Below are 19,226 nucleotides of genomic sequence, written 5' to 3'. Positions count from 1 at the left end.
GGTGGTCATTCATAAAGGGGAATGACTGCTGTGATGCTGCAACATTCATAACTTTGGGACTGTGTCATAAGTATTGAAGGGAAGGTTATGTCACAACTTCCATCACTAAATGAACTGTTGTAACTCGGGAATTACCTATATACAGTATGCATGCTATATGACCTCTTTTAGTTTGGGAAGAATCTGGCTACCAGTGTAATGCTTCACATGCAATAGACAGACTCAATGGAGAGTCCATTTCTAAGCATCCTTCTCTCCGAACATTATTGGAAAACTTTCGGGGATAAATCTGGGGACACATGGTGCTAAGGATAAGAAAAGGAGGCGAAATTCCATTTTAGAAATCTGTTCATATACTTTGGACAGGGTACTGTTTTATTTTATAGCAGAAGCATGGTGGAAGAGAAACAGAAGAAAGATAACAACCACTTACATAAAGTATATTGCCACTGACTTCAAATTGGGCAATGTTGACATATTCCATAATTAGTTAACTCTATTTAAATGTTAGGTTTCTTATCTTTTAATTGGTAATACACAAAGCCATCCACATAATTTGATTTCATGTTTTCAATTTTAATTATCCCAGCCTAATTATCGGTCAAGTTATTAAAAAGATTTTGAATAGAAACCAATATGCACATACTGTGACTACAAACAACAAACTTATAATGAAAAAAATTGTACATGTTTATAGTGCAATAGATCCATGGTTTTAAATAAATTCAGAAGCAGCAGTTAAATATGTCACAATTTTCTCCTTTCTGTATACTGGAACAACCATTTACGTATCTGTCAGAATGTTTTACGGGACTTGATTTTTCTGAGATGGGAACTCAGGGCCTGATCAGATCTGCAATCTTTGCAGATTGATTATGTGCCTTATAATACTGGGCTTCTTTTTCCTCCCATGCTTGTATCAGAAATCCCTCAAGTGTAGAAGAAACATTTTTAGAAGAGTGTGGTAAATATTTCCCTACTTATAATAGATGTTTGCCTACTTAAAATAATTATGAAGACAGTGTGAAATAATTTCTAGTCACATTTGTTATCAAATGAACTTGCTTCTTTTACATTTATTTACATTGTCTAATTTCTTCCCACCTGCAGTGTTAATATTCTACAGCATGAAGTGCTAAAGAATTGAAATTACCCGAGGGGAAAGAAGCAAGGTAATTAGTGTCTTGGTATTCAGTTTGTTTGGGCAATTATAATAACAAGAAGTCACTAACCTGATTGATCACTCTCTGTTCCGACTCTTGCAGGACTTGGTGCCATAGGTAGTGGTCGAACTGGACGAGGCTTTGGAGTAGGGGGAGAAATTTTTTTCCTTCCAATATATTCTACATAAGTTCCTGGAAAGTCTCCCCTCTCTCCAGTCATTTCATTATAGCCATTCAACCAACCAATTTCCTCAGGTTTTCCTTCTTCTCCATCACTGAATCCAAGAGCAACTAAAATACCTTTATTCACAGTTAAAATATCTCCCAAATGTAGGTCAATGTCTTCTTCTCGTTCTTTTTTGTAATCGTATAAAGCTTTGTACTGGTATCCTTCTGCACTCATTTTGGCAAAGTTTTAGCACAGTTATTCTAATGAATAATAGCAAGCCAGTTCTAACTTGGATTTATTGTATATACAACTAAAGGAGTTCTAAATACGGTGACACATATGAATTATGAGGACTGAAACTCAAATATGAAAAAGGCACCACAACCTGCGGCTGTGCACTGATGTTATTGTTGTTTCTTTGTAATTAGATCAGGAGAAATTGTGATTTAAATTCCCAGTTACCGGTAATTCTTTTTCGGATCTGTTTGGCACTTAATGGCAGCATTTTTCAACGTGGGATGAACGTTACTTTTTGCTGAACTTCCTTCTGGTGACTTTGCCATAACGTTCACTTTTCTTAAAACCTTTGTTGTGGAATTCTGCACATACTTTACCTATGAAGAAAAAAACAACAACGAGACACCAAATTAGTGCAATTGTTCAGGCATCAATGAGGGTCATCCAAATGATCATGCATGACAAATCTCAATATTTCTGACTTATTGATATGCAGGAGAGGACTGATGGGAGTTAAGACTTGGAGGACAACAATACTTGCATGACCACAGTGGAAACTTTTCTTCATGGTAACTTTTTCACAAAGAGAACATGGCCATAGATAAAAACCAAAACAGAAGATAAAAGTTCTGATTTTTTTTTTAAAGTTTGCATACTTAATTCCGAAAAAGATTCTTTTGATTGCAAATAGATTGCAAACTACTCTGAACACTAATATGTGTCTGCTAACAATTCCCTGATGTCAAGCTATTTTATATGTTTTTAATAAATGATACTCTGGTGAACTCTGTACTATGAAGTTTCCACCAGCTTGCAAGACAAGCTTTGCCAAAAACTGACAGAAAACTATGTGTGATGTCACACCTAAGGTTTCTACAATAATGGACTTCCAGTGCCTTCCTTATAATAAACTCTGTAGTTCCAAACTTGGACTTCAGAGGCACCTCTGTATCCAAAGATAAACTGCCCAACAATATATATTCTTCAAACCCAAAGGACTACTATTTGGATAATTGAGTAGTAAATATACACAAAGCAAAAATATTCTGAAGCATAATCTATCTTTTTCAACAATGCATTGGGATCCATTCAGATCATAGAGCAGAGTTCCCCAACCTTTCCAGCTTCTCAGACTGGCCTGGGGGGGGGGGGGGGCAGAGAGGAGATGGTTCTGTGTAAGCACAGAAAGTGGGTGATCAGTTCCATTTGCATAATCACCTGTGCTTGCCCACTGCTTGCTCAAGTGGGGAATGCGTACACATGTGCATTCACCGCCACTTCTGCAGCCTGTTTCTGAAGGTCTCAGGGACTGGTAGTGGGCGTCAGTCTGGGCATTGGGGACCCGTGCCTTGAAAGATTCTTAGAAACTAAAATGGTGGATGGCTGCAGACCAATACTTGCCACATTTGCCAGGAAAAAGAGCTTAGTTAATAGAGACCAAACATGTAGAACAGATGAAACAGTGAAGAGCCATTTAAGCTTATGCCTTCAAATAACTCTGTCTTCTGTAACTAAGTATATCATGGTTTCCTTTTTTAAAGAATGCCAATAATGTGCTCTCAAAATTGCATGTGTCCAGCAAAACCCCTCCCTCCAAACACACAACCTGCAACAAATTTGGGGAGACTTGTCAATTGCATTTCAGCACCCTACAGAGACTACTCTCTGATTTAAGACAAGTTATTTCCAAGTTATTCTAAGAGTAAAATGAACAAAATATAATTGTGAAGCCACATTAATCGGAGCATGGAAGATTGTCTCTTAATGGCCATGCCATTATTGTATCTATTTAATGCAATCCTCTTCTCAAACTACAGAACCTCTGGTCTTCCACTTCATGCAATATATAACAGCAGCATAATGCCATGGCAAATCACTGACCACCTGATTTTACACACTGAAGCTAAATTCATTCCCTAAGCTAAAACGTATGCAGAACTTTCACAGATAGTATGTGGCTAGATAAGAATCTTTACAGCAAACAAGAATGAAGCCAAGCAAACCAGATAATTGGGGATCTAATGGCTTTTATTATCACAATGGTTCATACTTGCAGCTTTTTCTTCCTAGTTTTCCCACAAGGTAACATGTTCTTTGAGTAATGTAAGAAGAAGTTGAGCTGTTGTAGCGTATTCCCAAAGATGTCAATGGTGAATCACAGGCTGTCCACTTATTTCCCAACATGAAAACCACATGATTATATAATGGTGGCTTCATCTTATCTGCAGCCATGATTTAAATAGTCCATTTCTCATCACTTTACATATTCGGGGAAAAAGTACTGTAGTTCTCACTTACCCACAATCCAACAATTTCCCACCAATTTCAAGCTACGTAAAATCTGTAACTTTTTGCTGACTATTAGTAGTAAGGTCATGTGATTTATTGTAGTTATGGCCGGAAATGTATTTTGGAGCTATTTGTGCAGTCTTGAGCAGCTAGTTCTCTCCTGAAATGTGTCCTCTCACTTTGGGCTTATTTATGTTTTCATCTATCACCTATCCCTGAGCCCACCCAGTCAATTTTAAAAATCAGCCATACTTTGGGCTTCCAAAGTAATAGAAAAGAGGAGCTCAGACCACACCACCCTTCCATCTGAAGAGAAGAAAGGGAATACCTGGACAATTTTTAAATGTCATATATGAAGAACCTTTATATATAGCTGCTGCACACTGTTCAATATCCTAAAATACAATAGCTCAAATAATGGGAAATGTATTGAGTTTTGGAAAATTATTTGCCATATTTCTGCACTGCTTGTGTGTGTGCGCGCGTGCATGCACGCAGCCACCCCTACACACATAATCTTCACTTAATGTCAGTAAACAATTGTTCAAAGTTATGACAAATCTTCCTAAAGCTACTGATGACCCAGTCCCAGAGTTCTGATGGCAAGCACTGCCTGCCCCTTGTGGTCATGTGATCATATTTTGGGCGTGGTTGTTCGCAGTGTCCATGTTCAAGTGACTGTGATTTTGGGCATTTTTTTTGCCAGTTTCCACTTAGTGATCCTCACAACTTACAATCATGATTATGGGCTCAATTATGGAATCCAAATTGCACTGGAGATGTGCAGCCCATAGATTTAAATAAATAACTAAATAAAATACTCTCCAGTGACTTAGATGCTCAAATTCAGTGAGAATAATTAGGCCTCTGCCCTTTTCTTATATAACTTTGGGGAGGGGGGGAGAACACCTGTGCTATGAGTTCAGGCTCTCCCCTTCAGCAGGTGGATTGTCCACTTTGGCCTGGCAGCTTGCTGGTTTCCTAGCCATGGGATCTATTGAAATGCAACTAAATAGAACGAGGACAAATATTTACTTGAACTGCCTGTAGCCTTGTTCTCTCTCTTCTTTTATCTAAGTCTGTATTTACACTTTTGATTTTTTTAAAAAAAAGATACAATTCTTAACCGTTTTGAAACCAGCATGGGGCCCTAGAATTCTATCAGTAATTTTTCAGTACTGGAGTTCTGGATATGTTTCTTCTTTTACTCACTTTAATTCCCTTTGGGTAATTCAACTTCCCAGAGCAAATGCAAATTTATTTTATGTGGACTCCTTCTCCTTGCGTAATTTAGTTTTGGGTTTTTTGTACCCTCTAAAAATATGGAATAAAGTGTAAAAAATTGAAATGTTTGGCACTGCTCAGTTAATGTTTAATTTTTATTAAGTACATATTTATAATGGGGTACCTTATTCCCAATTATTTCTTTATTTTATATAATTTTAAATTTATATATAAATTTCAAAATTATAGAACAATGCCAGCTTCACCTCATATATACCGATTGGTAGATATTTTCTACACGATGATGAGAGGTTGACAAGAAAAATGGCAATGAAATCAGAGGAGGAAACCAATCAACTTGCTTATAATATTAGATACATTTGCAATTTGGACAATGAATGACTATAGGGAAGGGGAAGGACTGACAATTAAGACAACTTATTTTATGATGGTGTTATTTTGCACTGACATAAGAGGTGCAGACCACAGTTTATATCAACAGGAACAAAATAGCCCCTACTTCAGCGATGGCGAACCTTTTTTTGGCTCGTGTGCCATAAGTGGGGGGAGCGCAGGGAGGTCGTGTGCAGGCGTGCCGCACCCATAATGCAATGCGCGACCCGCAGTGCGCATGCATGCACTACAGGCACTCCCCCTCCCATTTTACATGCTTTTTTCGCCCTCCCCAGGCTCCAGAGGCTTTATAGGAGTCTCGGGAGGGCGAAAACAGCTTCCCCTGCCCCCCTGGATGCCCTCCGGAGGCGTCAGGGAAGCCTCCGGAGAGTCCCTGAAGCCTTCGGAGCACTCAAAATGACTCTCCGAGCTAACCGGAAGTCACTTCTGGTTTGCTCGGAGGGTCGTTTTAAGCATTCCGAAGGCTTCAGGGAAGCCTCCGGAGGGCTTCCGGGGGGGGGGGGGACGACAGGCTGTTTTCGCCCTCTCCAGGCTCCTATAAAGCCTCTGGAGCCTGAGGAGGGCGAAAAATGGCTTTTAAAAACGGTGAACTTCTTTTTTAAACTCCCTGAACTCTCTGACAAATGGCTCTGCGTGCCACCTGTGGCACGCGTGCCATAGGTTCGCCATCACTGCCCTACTTCATGCCTTCTTCAAGAAGTCAAGAAAAAACTGTTTTTCTACTAAATCATGAAACTGTCAAGGCCAACAATTCTCTAAATGCAGGCAGCCCCTTCCCGACAGAATTGGGTAATGCCAAACAACAAACGTAACTATATCACCTTATTCATAATTATTCTTAATCAATTCAATATGATTACAGTAATTCGTATCTTCATTGGTCAACTGTGTTTGAACATCAAACTGACAAAGCCAACATTTCTCCTTTTGCCTATACAACCAAAAACAATACACAATGAGATAATCTTTTGCACTGAATCACACTTAATAGCTTTTATATTTTTTATCACACTATAACAATGAAAATATTAATATATTTTCTTGTCAAATTTACTACTATGGCTAGGACCTTTATCTTAAAGAACTACTATATTGCTATTATTCACTATTCTTTTCTCTGGTAATCTTTTCCCCAGAGTTGCACTGAGAAAAACCCTCAGAATTATAGTGTCATTTTTTTCTTTTCTTTTCTAAATCAGAATAACCTTTTTAACACTTGGCGTCTGGGCAAATATGTCTTGTTGCTCTGAGATGAAACTTTTGAAAAGCATCATGGTTTCCATACAACTGTTTCTCCTTAGATGAAGCCATGTTCCTCCCTATCTTCTTTTTTTATATTCATTTGTCATGTATCCATCCATTCATCCATCTAACCACTGAGCCACTCAGTGACTTACACCCGTATGCAGTCATATGCACACCTATGCATGCTTATTTACACCTACAAAGTAGAAGTATTTGAAGAAATCTGGGACGAATCTTAAAAACCCACTGATTCGATTATGGAATACTGAAAACAGTTACAGACCAGACCAGGAAAAAAATCAACAGCATATCATAGACAAAAAAAAAATTATAAGCAAAACAAAATTATTTTTATAGGAAGAAAAAAAACTTATGACCATTTCATTCATAGTTTTATGCATGGTTTGCAGGTATCTGAATATTGCAAAGTTCAACACTGCTTTTGATACTTTCATTGAGAAAACACAATACTTAATAATTACTCGTTTATCACCGATTCATAAGCAACAGCAATGTAAAGAGAGCACAGTGACACCAGAGAACTCCTTATGTACACTGAGAGCATATACACCAAAGACAAATTCCTTGTGTGTCCAATCACACTTGACCAATAAAGGATTCTATTCTATTGTATTCAAACTCTGGAGATACCATTCTGTAAGGCAGCATTATTTAATATTCAGTAGAAATGTTTCTATATTTCAAGTACATATATTTTGTGTCCCAGCAAGTAGCAGCACCTGTGGCAGCACCTGGCTGATGTTACCTGGATTAAAAGCTAAGCAGGGTCAGTCGTAGGATGGGGGACCTCCAGGGAACCCTACATTAGACTAGTAGATAAAACGCACACACACACAAACACACACACACAGACAAAGATTCTAAAAGGCTGGAATCTCAAAACTCTGTCTTATTTTCAAGATACCTAACTGGTTGCATCCATCAAGTTCAACTGAAGGTAGATGTTATTTTTATGAATCTGGATTGATCACTCATGCTAAAATGGAAAATTAAGTTTAAATTATAATCCATAGGTCAATCATAATAGCTTTTAATTTTCATTATCATCAGCTGCAACTCCAGGGAAATGCAGATTTGAGCAATAATTATTAGTTAACTTTCCCATATTGCTATTCCCATTTATTATCAATATTTTTGTAAAACCCAAAACAATTACATTCACCATTCGGATACAGCAGTTGTATGCCATTCATTTAATAGCTCAAGGCAGCACACAGGTAGTCCTTACTCCACAAGGTTGCTAGGCAACCATTCACAATTATGACAAATTCTCTAAAAGGTACTTACAACTTGATTCCGAAGCTCCAATAGCCGCCACCTCTCACCCCACAATCATGAGATTGCATTTAGGGCACTAGGCCACTGCTCACATTTACATTGTGGGCTTTGCAATATCCCACAGTCACATTTCCAATTATTTTTGCCTGTTTCCAGCATTTATTTCCCGTTTCTGGCAAAAAAAAAATCTGTCATTTGGGGATAATGGATTCATGAAACTACTATGACCGTTTGCTTAACCACTGCTGCAAAAAAAGGTCACAAAATATGAGTGGTCATGTTAACTGCCACAACTTAGAATCATAATTCCGGGTTCAATTATGATTCTAAATCAAGGACTACTTATACTCAGCATCTTCTCCTCCAATGTCTCTTAAAATAGTTCCCTAAAGCAATTTGGGCTGGGAGAAATTAATTGCCCCAAAGCTCCCTCACCTGAAATTAAGTAGAAACGAGCTCTAATCCAGTACTTTAAGCACTATACCACCCAACCTCTCCAAGCTGTTACATCTAGAAAAAAGTCCTATGAATATAAAATATCAGAAAGTACTTCTGCACCAACCAACATCTTTCTAACACAACTGAAAAGTGTGTTGCAGAAAAACAAAACAAACAGGGCCTGGCCAAACAAGGGTTACATGAACAGCAAATTGACTTCTTAAAGGTGCCTATTGTCCTTCTCTGCTTATTGCAAGGTTTACCTTCTTAATCTAAAGAAGTCATCGGTAATTATTCATGTGCATTGCAGAGTTTCTCTTCAATAGTTCTTTTCCATTGTTTTCTATGCTTTCCAAATGAAAGAATTAACATGCATTATTAAGATAAGTTACTTCTGCCCATTTCCAGACACTGCCTAAGAGTATTTTGTTTAGAGATTTATGCATAATGGCAAACTGTGTATCAAAAGAATCCAGAGGCAGTAACATACAGAGAAGCATTGAGATCAAAGTACCACTGAAATCTTAGATTTTTTTTTAAATTTTACACACTTGTGCATGCAGGCACACACAAATATATCCTTATCCTATAATAATTATTTTATATTAAACTCAGATTCTTGGAGAATATTTCAGTGATTTGGAACTCATGTTTAAATTTGTAGCTTAACTTGATAAACACCACCAAAGCATTTCACATTAATTTGTAAGTTTATCAATCTACTGCTTATTTTACAACTTTCACACTACACACAATTAAAAACTGGACACAAAGGATGAGCATGTTTAAGTATGAATTAAATTGTTCTGCAGTCCTTTTAACTGCATTGTTTTCCTTCCTAACTTCTGCAGAAAACAAGAAAGTATACTTTTAAATACACCTTGCCTTGAGATGTTGGAACACTGCCAACACTCAATTTAATATGCGTACACTATGTACCAGAAAATTAACACTTGCCCAAATATTCTAAACGCTTTGAAATATTTATTATCTTCTTGGGAAATAGTTTTGAGTTCAATAGGGGTGTCAGGAAGTATTCTCAGTTTATTTTTATTACCATGCGTATTCTGATAGGCAAATAGCTTCTCTAAACCCTACAAAAACTGATTACTCAGGTTTTGTCTCCTAATGTGCTACAGTAGGATACAATTCAGTCCCCCACATGTTAAAACATAAAATGATTATTATAATATAAACAAGGTTTATCAGGAACTCTAACCCATTGGGATTAATGATATATAATACGGAAAAAGAATATGTTTGACTTTCTTAGGTACAAGTACTTTCTTACACCCAATCGTCCATGGTAAATTTTAGTATGTTGCCTACTACGAAAATACCGATAAAGGAGAAGGTCTGTAACTCAGGGTGAGCTTATTATGAAAGATTTCCCTTTCTCCTATTTGCCCATAGAAGTTATCATCATTCTCTTATCCAACTCCTCTTTGGTTCTTCAGCTTTATTTCTATATACTGGTATTTAGCACAGCTGGCAATACTGGACATATTATCTGCTTTACAGCACTCTTGTCTGCAGCCCATCAGAGGAAAACGATTTTCGCGTGACAAGCCCAGTTATATTCTTGGGCAATAGCCTTAGTATCAATGTTCTGCTTCTGGAGATATGCTGATGTACTCTGCCTAAGCATATTTGCATGACCTAATATTTAGAAAACAAAATCAGAAGTTTTTGAAGGAAGACACACAGACCTGTCCTATTTAATCCAAACCTAAGCCATTGCCTATAGCTATGATTACATAAACTGTCTAGAACTGATTAATTATAGAAGTCTTTACACAGCTTATTCATATACATGAATGCCAGATAATACATGTAGGATTATGGATTTAGAATAGTCAAAGAGAAACACGGAGCCTCCATTAAATAAATATGGCTCACATTTTATCTATCTGCAGTTAACATGATCCTAAGTAATGAAGATCATCCAGATGCATCTCTGCAAAGATCTGCTTTATTATAAAGTATTTAAAAACAAACAAACCCTGAATGTAAACTGAAATCAATAGAATGCCACCAGATGAAGGCTGCAATCTTAAATCTATTTTCCTGATTATAAATCCCAGTGAACTCAGTAAAACCTATTTCCGAGAAGACAAGATAAGAATCATTGTTCACACTAGGGAGCTATTAACTTATTTTCCATATACACATTCAAACTATTTTTATATTGTTTTAAATATTATACATATCCCAAGCAGTTACTTCCATATCAGGGCTCCTAACATTATGATAGAACAGAACAAAATAACAGAGTTGGAAGGGACCTTGGCTTCTAATCCAACCCCCTACTCAAGCAAAAGACCCTATACCAGTGGGTCTCAACCTGCCAAATGCCGCGACCCTTTAATACAGTCCTCATGTTGTGGTGACCCCCAACCATAAAATTATTTTATGTTTTCCGTATTTTTTCGAAAACATGTGTTTTCCGATGGTCTTAGGCGACCCCTGTGAAAGGGCCGTTCGACCCCCAAAGGGGTCCCGACCCACAGGTTGAGAACCACTGCCCTATACCATTCCAGATAAATAGTTGTCAAATCTCTGATTTTTTAAGCAATTTAGTAAATGACAGTTCACACAAACTATGTTAAAGTATTTGACTTCGCTTAAAATATTTTTTTCAATTCACTACACAGCGTTTTGCATTTGCCATCCTGAAAGCAAAAAGTTGCGTTTACATTTTCAGTTGGTGCACTCATCTTAAAACTTTTTCCTAGGACTGTATTCATAATTTAATCTAACATAGTTTTCAAAGTTTTCCGGAGCCAGCAAAGTTATAATAAAAAAATCATCAACCAAAAGAAGAAGATGTCTCAAAACAATGAATGCATATATATGAAAGTGAATAATAGAAATTTAAAATTGTCCCAATTCTGAAAAGTTATTTTAAGCATAACTCCTACTCAAGTTAATCTACTTTCATTTACATCAATATGTTTTGGATATTTAATTACTTCTACAATAAAATAGACTACAATAAGTAGGAACCATGTACTACTTAAATTTCATTCCAGTGATTTTTTTTAAAGTGTTGCAAGACAATTTATTTGTCCTGGTATTGATATGGGATTTCTCAGGAGTAAACGTAACCAGGAATCCCACCAATTTGGTTTATCATACAATTAATTCCTATATGCAGTTTAAATCATCCTTCCAATTTTTGGTTTTTGCCAACTTAGTTAGCTTATACATACTTTATTCCACAAACACTTCTCACAAGATGTGCCACAAATGTAGAGTCATAGGGTCTCCTAACAGCCAAAACAGTGAGAGAGAGGCCACTTGCTTTCCAAAGATTTTTGGCCAGAACTGGTATCACAACTCCTTGCCTCACAAAGTTGTCAGATACAATTTGCACATGCAGCTATTCCAATCGCTGGGAAGAAGAATTTGGCATTAAAAACCCACCAGATTTTTGTCCCTCCCATGCGCTCAAAACCTTCAAACACTCATTTGTTCTTTTCAGAAACAGACACCCTGATTTCCAAGAAAGTCACAATACTCCTTAATAAGAGCTATTCTTCCCAAATGCCACTAATAAAGAAGCAAAAGACAAAAGCAGTGTTCTCAGCAGCACAAGAAGTTCTCTCAACAGCTCACTACGCTTTTTCACTGAAATTTACACAGGCCTCCTAAAATATCATTGCTATTGATTCAACCCATGGCACCTCCACTGTACACAGCAGCAATCAAACCTTTCCCACCCATCCAATTGTGATGGTTATAGTTGTGTGCAATTTTAGTACCAAGCTTTAGTTAGCATTTACTAGTCTTAAAGCACCTGGGTTTACAGCCCCTGCAGACTGTTTCTAGGCAAGATAGAAGGGTCACTCACTTCTCGATTGCAGCAATAATAATAATAATAATAATAATGCTTTATTTTGGCAGCTCAAGAACAAGCCTTAGCCACAAACTACATGAAGGCAAAAATTCAACATCCAACATCCAACAGCAAATGTCACCTCTGTAATGAGAAAGACGAGACAGTCGACCACTTGATCAGTGGGTGCAGCAAAATTTCACAAACTGACTACCTACAACGCCATGACCGCGTTGCTAAGATCATTCACTGGAAATTGTGCCAAAAGTTTGGATTTGAGTACAGCAAAAACCACTGGGACCATCAGGTTGAGAAGGTTTTAGAGAATGAGAAAGTCAAGATCTTGTGGGACTTCAGAATCCAGACTGACAGGCACTTGGCCCACAACACACCTGACATAACAATAGTTGAAAAGAAAAAAGTATGGTTCATTGACATTGCAATACCTGGAGATGTACGAATTGAAGATAAACAGCAAGAAAAAATCACAAAGTACCAGGACTTGCAAATTGAAGTTGAGCAACTGTGGAAAAAGAAATCGTTTATTGTTCCGATTGTAATTGGAGCCCTTGGAGCAATACCTAAAGGACTACCTCGCTATTTGGAAATTTTAAATTTATCAAATTTGAACATTGTGATTCTACAAAAAACCGCCCTACTTGGAACAGCTTATATCCTTCGACGTTACCTTAACAGTTCCTAGGTCCTTGGTTAGGACTCGAGCTGTTGAGCTACCAACCAGCCCCAAAGGCTGTGAATCTCACCAAAGATTAACCACGCAATAATAATAATAATAAAAAGCTAGCAATGTTTCCTCGCCCCTGATGCCCAGACGAGATGCGTTGGATAAAAAGAAACGGGGAAACGGTACAGAATATTAGAAGGGCAATTAATGTCTATCTTCAACTACAGAGCCAAAAAACCCGGAGAGGCTCGGGCATTTATCGGATTCAACAGCCCTTTCAACAGTTCTCCTACTCGTGTTGCAATTCAGTGCAAATTTACAGTGACTGCGGCCAGGACTTATTATCTTCGGTGGACAGGAAAAAACGTGTTGAACGTGGGCATTTCTGCAATATCTTCTGCCAACGCCGTCTGCCCGCAGTCTCCGGCAGTCCCGCGTGCCTGGGGTTAGTTAGGAGCTGCCCTGTAACGCAACCATTATGACGGCGGCTAAACGCTTAAGCGCATTTTCTTCCCGAAGCCGCCTCCGCTTCCAAGCCGCAGGGCACGGGGACTTCCACGGAACCCCACGCAGGTCGGGCTCCCAGCGCTTTGCAGCGGCTCCTGGAACTTCCTCTGCTCGGCAAAAGCTCAGCCAAGCGCTGGCGGGGAGGAGAGGAGAGGCGGGCAGGAATAGGAAGCGGCTTTCCACGCGCCGCGCTTGCAGCCCCGAGCCCGTCGCGGGGGAGGGGGGGAGCAGCAGCCCAGCCAGCAGCCAAGCCCGCGGCCTCGCGCGCCCCTTCCAGCCCCGGGCTTGCAAGAGGCCTCGCTGAGCCCGCACAGGATATGATATCGCCCAGCCGCGCAGCGTCCCGGTCCCCTTGGCGTCGCCCTCGCTAGGCCGCCCAAATCTCCGCGGCACCCCCGCTCCTCACCTTCCGCAGCCAGCTCTCCGGAGCCTGTGTCCGCGCGTCTCCCCACCGAGGCAGGGGAAAGGAGGCGATTCTGCAGAAGCCGCCCGTTTCCTTCGCCTTCCACCGCAGCCGCGCCGCTCCCTCCCGCCGCCTCCGCCTCCGTCCCAGCTAAGGCAGCCCTAGCCGCGCAAAGGCTGGCCGCCCTTCTCAGCTCGCCATTCGCTCCTCCTCCGCTCCGTCGCCCCTGCCAACCCAACCCGCCCCGCGCCTTGGGGACCCAAGCACCGCCTCCCCGCCTGGCTGGGCTGTCGCGCTGCTAGCTGGCAGGCGGAGGAGCCGACGGGCTGGTTGCTGGTGGCGGCTCGGAGCGCTCCGCTGCTGCTGGCCCCCCCTCGCGCTTTGCCACCCCGTCTTCTTTGCGCGGGGGGTGGGGGGAGCAAGGAAAACGAGGCGCTGGTGCCCCCCCCCGGAGAGGGGCGCAGTAGAAGGGGAAAGCGTAGACTTGGATGTGTCCCTCCCCCACCGCTTGGCCCTTTCTCACCCGCTATTGAGACTCGGAAGGGAACTGGCCAAAGCGACGCCAGAGCCTCGGTTGCTTCATGCGGGATTGCGCTGCAGCCCCGTCCGCAGAGCGTGTTGTGTGTGTGTGTGTAACTCCTGCACTGAAATTCCAACGCAGGCAGACACGTGCGCGCGCCCCCGCACAGCCCGCTGCCTTAATCACATTAATTTAGTAGTCGGGCTCGTGTGTTGCGCGACGTCGGTGTCTGAGGCGGGTCTTGTCTTCGCGTTAAAAGTTTGGTGATAGAAATAGTAGGCAAGGAGAGGGATTAAAAAGGAACAACCTGAACTTTCTCCTCTAGTGGAATTCCAGAGGTAATCAAAACAGCCTTCCCTGATCTGCTGGAAGGTACAGGCAGCCTTCGACTTACAACAGTTTGTTTATTTATTTATTTGATTTGTCAAACGTTTACAAAAGAATAGGTATAAGAATAAACATGAGCGTGAATGAAATAGGGACGAACAAATGGGGACAGTAGGCACGATGGTGTGCTTATGCGCACCCCTTGCAGACCTCTTAGTGACCATTCAAACTTACAACATCACTGGGGAAAAAATAACTTCTGACCATTTTTTCCCACAGTTACGAACTTTGTAGCATTCCCCCGTGGTCAGATGATCAAAATTTGGATGCTTGATAACTGGTTCAAACTTATGACAGTTGCTGTGTCCCAAGGTCGTGGGATCAATGTTTGCAATCTTTTGACAAGCAAAATCGATTGACTTAACCATGTTACTAATTTATCAACTGCAGTGATTTACTTAAGCGTGGCAAGAAAGATCGTAAAATGGGGCAAAATTCACTTAACAAATGTCTCACTTAGCAATGGGAATGTTAGTCTCAATTCTGGCTGTAATTCCTGTACTCTGCAAATATGGCCCCAAAACACAAATTTCAAAAAGCTTAGTTTTAATATGGCCTATAGCTTTATAAATAATCTAAGGAAATGAAAGACCATCTCATACAGAGTATTAAAAGTGCTGATTCAACATGAGATAAAATATTTAAATAAGATACAGATACAGATGAGTTGGTTGTAAATTTTAAATTGCAACAGATCATTATGATTGTGAATATACTCATATTACACAAACCAGCAGGGTGTGCAGTCCTGTGCATTTATCGGAGAGTACCAAAAACATTGGATTGAAATGCATTTTTAATGAGAAATGTGAACAATTTGGCGAAGGGATCTTGCCATTTAAACATCTGTAGGATTGTATCCAGTAAAAAATAATAATCAGCCTTTCATGATTACATTCCTCATTCTCTTACTTTCCTCATACTAATTTATCACAACCAGAAGCTCCACTCTTAACTTTCTCATTTACCAAATCCAAAAAAGGTTTGCTTTTTTTCTGACATTCTGTCACGTGATGTCAGAACTTGTACTTTGGGAAAACAACAAAAAAGTTTCCGAAGCTGTCCCTGTTTGGGTTCATTCCACTAATAAATGATTGTGTAGCTGGGAGGAAACCCTTTCAATAATTTGCTGGAGGATGAAGAGAAGTTATATTCCACCATTTAGGATGGGGAAGCAGCTGAAGGTGAGGGCAGTGGTGGACAAGGAGCTGTTGAAAGATGCTGGTTGCACATTCAATAGGGAGGAAAAAGTTACTTATTTCAGATTATTCTCTTGTAGAAAAATCCCAGTACACCTTTCCACTTGCTTGTGTGAGGTGCAGGAAATTGGGAGCCAAGATAGAATTCAAAAGCATTACGAGTTTATTCCAAGCACAAGAATCTAATCTACTAATAGTCAAGGCAAATTGGCAAGAACGGACTTCAAGTGGGGCTGGATTTAGGTCTCTCTGAGGGTGGCAGATGACTTCAAACTGAGGGTGCATTTGACCCTTCCCTTGGAGGTTAGCTGGGTCAACTCCTGCATCATGTTTGTTGATCCAAACACAGGCAACACTCCCTCGATTACACTAAAATAATACATTCATACTAACCGTCATGCTATTCTTTTTTGTGAGAAGCAACATCATGCAAAGTGCATAAAAGGAATAGGAATTAATAAGGAAAAGAAATTAAAAACAGGTGCTGGGAATAAAATAAAGAAAATCTTTACCAGTCTAATTTATACCAGCAGTCCCTATACAGTACAGCACCTTACCATAGTCTCTGTCCTTGGAGTCCACTATTGTTTCCATTGTATCTGAACATCTTTTAATCTTTAGACTTCTCGCCTCTTTTTGAAGACCCCATCCATTCCATCCAGCTATAACTCTTTCAGAACTTTTCTCGGTCTTTTCCTATCTTTGTTTTGTAATTCCACTCTTATACCTTCTTTTTCTTTCACCAAACCACCACTGTGTATTTCTTTTATATTTGTTTCTCAGTTTTCTATTCTATCCATATTTATTCAACCCCATTTATTCTTGATCTATTTCTGTTCTACCATTTGCATTCTTAAATAATTCACTACCTTGCGTTCAGTTTACTTTGGTGTCTCTCTGACAGTCCACCTCTCATCATCCTATAACAAAGTGGGCAGAGGCGTGCTTTTATGACGGAGCATTTTTCTTAGTTTGACAGTTATCCCCCTCAACAAACTACAAGCTACCCATTACCAGTCTGCCCACTGTTATGAGTGAATATCTAAGTATTTGTGTGTATGTGCCTCCTCGTAGGTGGGATATGAGGTGAAGTTTGTTTGCTTCCAAGGAAATATCCAGATAAGAGATCTTAGTTTGTACAGAATAGGATGAACCTGCTTGGTTTAAAATGGATTTGATTATATTTGCCATCTACTGGCGCAAACTGACTACGTTTGTCTTATTAGCCTGGAAGGCTGCATATGGCATAATTAAGATGAAGACTGGTAAATTTATCATACTAAAAATTGCATTAACATCCTAAGAGCACAAAGCACAACCATATTATATTACCTGAAACCCTAGATAACCGCCTGACAAAAAAGCTCATGACATACAGAAAAACGGGGTGGAAATCACAATACACAAATGGATAGGTCCTCTTTTCAAAGACATTTAATGTGTTGGGTATCCTGAAGGTATCAGAAATCTAACTGTTTTGATGTCTTGGATTCAAGGTTAATATAAAGTTTAAACAGAACCACTGTAAAATTAAATGAATACTTGTACGTAGTTTCACTTGTTCTGGACTTAAAAATGAATATTGCTTCTTATACAAGTATTCTTCAATTTACAATTGTAGTGGAGCCCAGTGTTTCCATCATATGTCATGATGGTCATAAGTCAAGCACCTGCATGACTAACTGATTTTACATATTTTTGCGGTTGTTGTTAGGCGAGCATGTTGGTTGTAAAGCAAGCACTGGTTGTTAAGTGAATCATTAAGGAAACCTATTGTTGGCAATAGGCATTTCTTTGTCAGAAATTCGAAGTAAACCCTGGTTTTCAGCAAAAAAAAAGAAGTCATTAATCACAGTTGGCTGCTAAGCACCCAAAATGCAATCACATGACTTCCAGGGCCATGCTGCTAGAACAATGAATCTGGGTTGTAAGTATCTTTTGGAAGGGCTAAGTGACTGGTAGTTTTTAAGCGGATAGTTGGTTCGTTTGGTTTTTTTTATACATGAGTGTATGCTTGAAGACACAACATATGAGTAGGCAGCTTATAATATTTCAGAAACAAATAAAGGTAAAACAATTAGATCTGTATCTGCTGAATAAAAAAGTTTTTTTAATTGCAATATGTCATGTCTGATACATTACCAGACACAATTACGTTTCCCTAACAGCATGATGCTGCAGGCCAATTGTTTCCTAAAAACTGTCAGCTCTGTTTAAAAAGGTCTGTGCTACAAAATCTAAAACACTAGAGGTTTTTTTTTGGCAAGTTTAGAATGAGTGATAGATGCTCAAACTTGCAGGAACATTTAATTACAGACCAGTCTTGATAAAACACTAGAAGAAGCAGGTTTTTTTTAATGAGCTACAACTTTTCCAGCAATAATCTAGATGACCATTAAGGACAATAAGAAATGCACAAAACGCAGGTTCTCTGTCACCCTCTACTGGTTGCTTTGGTTTTTGTAGCCTACATAGAGCCATGTTTTCAAAGGTGTTGTTTTTTTAAAAAAATATATAGCAAAGTGATACTGTATAATTAAGTTATAGCATGATTCTCAAAGTTTGAATTACCATATATAAAGCAAAAAACATTGACTTCCGTCTCTTCTTGGCACAGTATAATAGGGTAATGTTGTGACCCAGCAGCGGCCAGCTGAGCTATTGGTGGACTCTGACAGCAATGACCATTATGGGACTGCTCTGGAGGATGAGGAAGACTCTGGAGGGTGTTTGGAGTCAGAGCAGGGACTAGAGATGCCTGTTGGCCACCAGGTGGCATCTGAGTCAGGGAGCAGTGAGGAGGAACAGAGGGAGGTTGTCCCTGATGTGCATGTGCGTAGAGCTGAGGAGAAGGGAGCAGCTGTGGAGAAGACGTCATAGAAGGAAGTAGGGACAGCTGGCTACGGTTGTGGCCCCTCCCAAAGAGTTTATAGGTGGAGCGACGGCAGGGGAATCTTTGCAGGAAACAACAGTCCATTTTACTAGCTGTTGAGAAAGCATTCCGTAAGTCTAATCTTGGTTTCTTGAAGATAGCGTTCTAGGCTCCTAGCCAAGGGGTGGCTGTATATCTGTAATTAGTCATGGCAGACAGCCAAGCCTGTGTCTGCATATTCATTAGAATCACGGGACAGAACAGATAATAACATGCAACTTACGGTATCTAATCAGCAAAACCCAAAATCAAAGTTTCATTTTTTTCCACCTCAAAC

General features: G+C 39.7%; 1 protein-coding gene across 3 annotated transcripts in view; it reads right to left on the bottom strand.

The window, feature by feature from the left end:
- PIK3R1 (phosphoinositide-3-kinase regulatory subunit 1) overlaps positions 1-14,039 on the bottom strand; it is a 63,411-nt gene extending 49,372 nt beyond the window's left edge. For 2 of the 3 annotated variants that reach the window (XM_081941608.1, XM_081941609.1), the window contains exons 1-2: positions 13,915-14,039; positions 1,233-1,946 (exon numbers count right to left, since the gene is read on the bottom strand). In XM_081941608.1, coding sequence (XP_081797734.1) covers positions 1,233-1,566 — 334 coding nt within the window. In that variant the 5' untranslated portion in view covers positions 1,567-1,946; positions 13,915-14,039. The remainder of the gene's footprint in view (positions 1-1,232; positions 1,947-13,914) is intronic. The other variant, XM_081941610.1, reaches the window with a different exon arrangement.
- Between the last annotated feature and the right edge of the window lie 5,187 nt (positions 14,040-19,226).

This window comes from Natrix helvetica, assembly GCF_964273705.1.
Source record: "Natrix helvetica genome assembly, chromosome: 2".
Taxonomy (NCBI): Eukaryota; Metazoa; Chordata; class Lepidosauria; order Squamata; family Natricidae; genus Natrix; species Natrix helvetica.
The sequence above is the reverse complement of the archived record's forward strand: the minus strand, read 5'-3'. Positions and strand labels throughout refer to the sequence as shown.